Source organism: Merops nubicus, unplaced genomic scaffold (assembly GCF_000691845.1).
Source record: "Merops nubicus isolate BGI_N331 unplaced genomic scaffold, ASM69184v1 scaffold32588, whole genome shotgun sequence".
NCBI classification, from domain to species: domain Eukaryota; kingdom Metazoa; phylum Chordata; class Aves; order Coraciiformes; family Meropidae; genus Merops; species Merops nubicus.
The window spans coordinates 25,352-26,876 of NW_008626905.1; the positions used below are offsets into that span (position 1 = coordinate 25,352).

The 1,525-nt window shown below is 41.3% G+C and overlaps 1 protein-coding gene across 1 annotated transcript in view; it reads left to right on the forward strand.

Annotated features, from left to right (window-relative positions):
* The window catches only part of EXOC3 (exocyst complex component 3), a 23,739-nt gene extending 22,697 nt beyond the window's left edge, over window positions 1–1,042 (forward strand). The window contains exons 11-12 of the mRNA XM_008946160.1: window positions 140–267; window positions 723–1,042. Of these exons, the coding sequence (XP_008944408.1) occupies window positions 140–267; window positions 723–894 (300 nt within the window). The 3' untranslated portion in view covers window positions 895–1,042. The remainder of the gene's footprint in view (window positions 1–139; window positions 268–722) is intronic.
* The last annotated feature ends 483 nt before the right edge of the window (window positions 1,043–1,525 follow it).

Sequence of the window (1,525 nt, forward strand, 5' to 3'; positions counted from 1 at the left end):
ATGACAGTTCACAATTATTTTATTTTCTTAACATCTGAAAATTCAGCTGTGTGGGGAATTCAAGGTCATTGTTGGACCAAACATTAATTAAGTGATTGTTTATAGATGGTGGGGGGGATGTCTACTTTTCATCTTGCAGGGCTCTGGAGAGGACACTGAAGGACTCTGTGACATCATTGAAGCCATTGCAGAGGTTATCAAGTTAACTGATCCTTCACTGCTCTATCTGGAAGTTTCAACTTTAGTTAGTAAATACCCAGATATCAGGTAATTCTTTGTCCTCAAAGTTAAAAGATTGATAGATAACCTCACAGTTTCTTTGTATTCTTGGATGAACTTTAAAACAACATATAAATGTTTTTGGGTTCTTCATATTTTAAAATGTAGCCACTTTCTTGTGAAAAATAATGCAAATGTAAAATGTAAGTGAGCTGGACTAGGAGGTACATGTACCAAACTACTCAGTGGTACAGAAAAGGAATAATGCAAATACTTCCATTCTGTGTTTTGAGAGGATAAAATATGTTTTAGAGTCTTAAGAACAGTCAGAGTAGTGCTTTATATTGAGCTGAGAAAAGCCAGTTCTGAGTGACTAGAGATGTGATTCAGAGGTAAAGTAGCTGCTGGAAGTGACTGAAGGAATTGCCAGGAGTGATGCTGGTGACAGAATGTTGCTCGTGGGAGCTCCCTGCTCATGCCAGTTGTCCCGTTCTCCCCGGCAGGGATGACCACATCGCGGCTTTGCTGACGGTCAGGGGCGACGCCAGCAGGGATATGAAGCAGACCATCATTGAGACTTTGGATCAAGGCCCAAGCCAACCGAACCCAAACTATGTGCCAATTTTTAAAGAAATTACAGTTCCTACTCTAACTGTGCCAAAACTTCTTAAGTAACTGACTGACTGTGTGTCATTACCGGTCTGGGATCAACCGAAATGTTTGAGGACAAATTTGGAAATGCTATTTTGACTAAAGTTCAATATACTTCCTAGGCATGTTTCTTCCTAAAGACTTGGATGTGGAAGAATGTAACCAGATTTCTGAAAGAAAGATGGATGGAAAGGTCACACTTGAAGAACAAAGCTTCCACTGGCCAGGGGGCTTTTCACTGGCCCATTTGTTACAGCTGGTTTTGCTGTCAGCAAGTACATTTTTTCTTGTGGAATATGTTTGCACGGTGCACTGCAATGCTGTATAGAGGTGTTTGTACCCCAAACAACAGAGCTGTATTAGTGCTGGATACGCTAACATACCTGGCTTAAAATACCTAAGCAGACTCCTTCAGAACTCTTTATATCATAGTCACAGACTGGTTTGGGTTGGAAGGGACCTTGAATGATCATCCAACCCCCAGGGTTGTAAGGGGTTTCTACCATCCACATGCTGCACACCCCAGGACCTCCACAGAAACGGTGACAAGGGTGATTCTAAATCCCAACCGGTGGGGCACTGCAGTGAACATATATTAATATCCTCAATCCACTTTCACATTATACATTGTGTATGTACTTTGGTGTAAAATAGT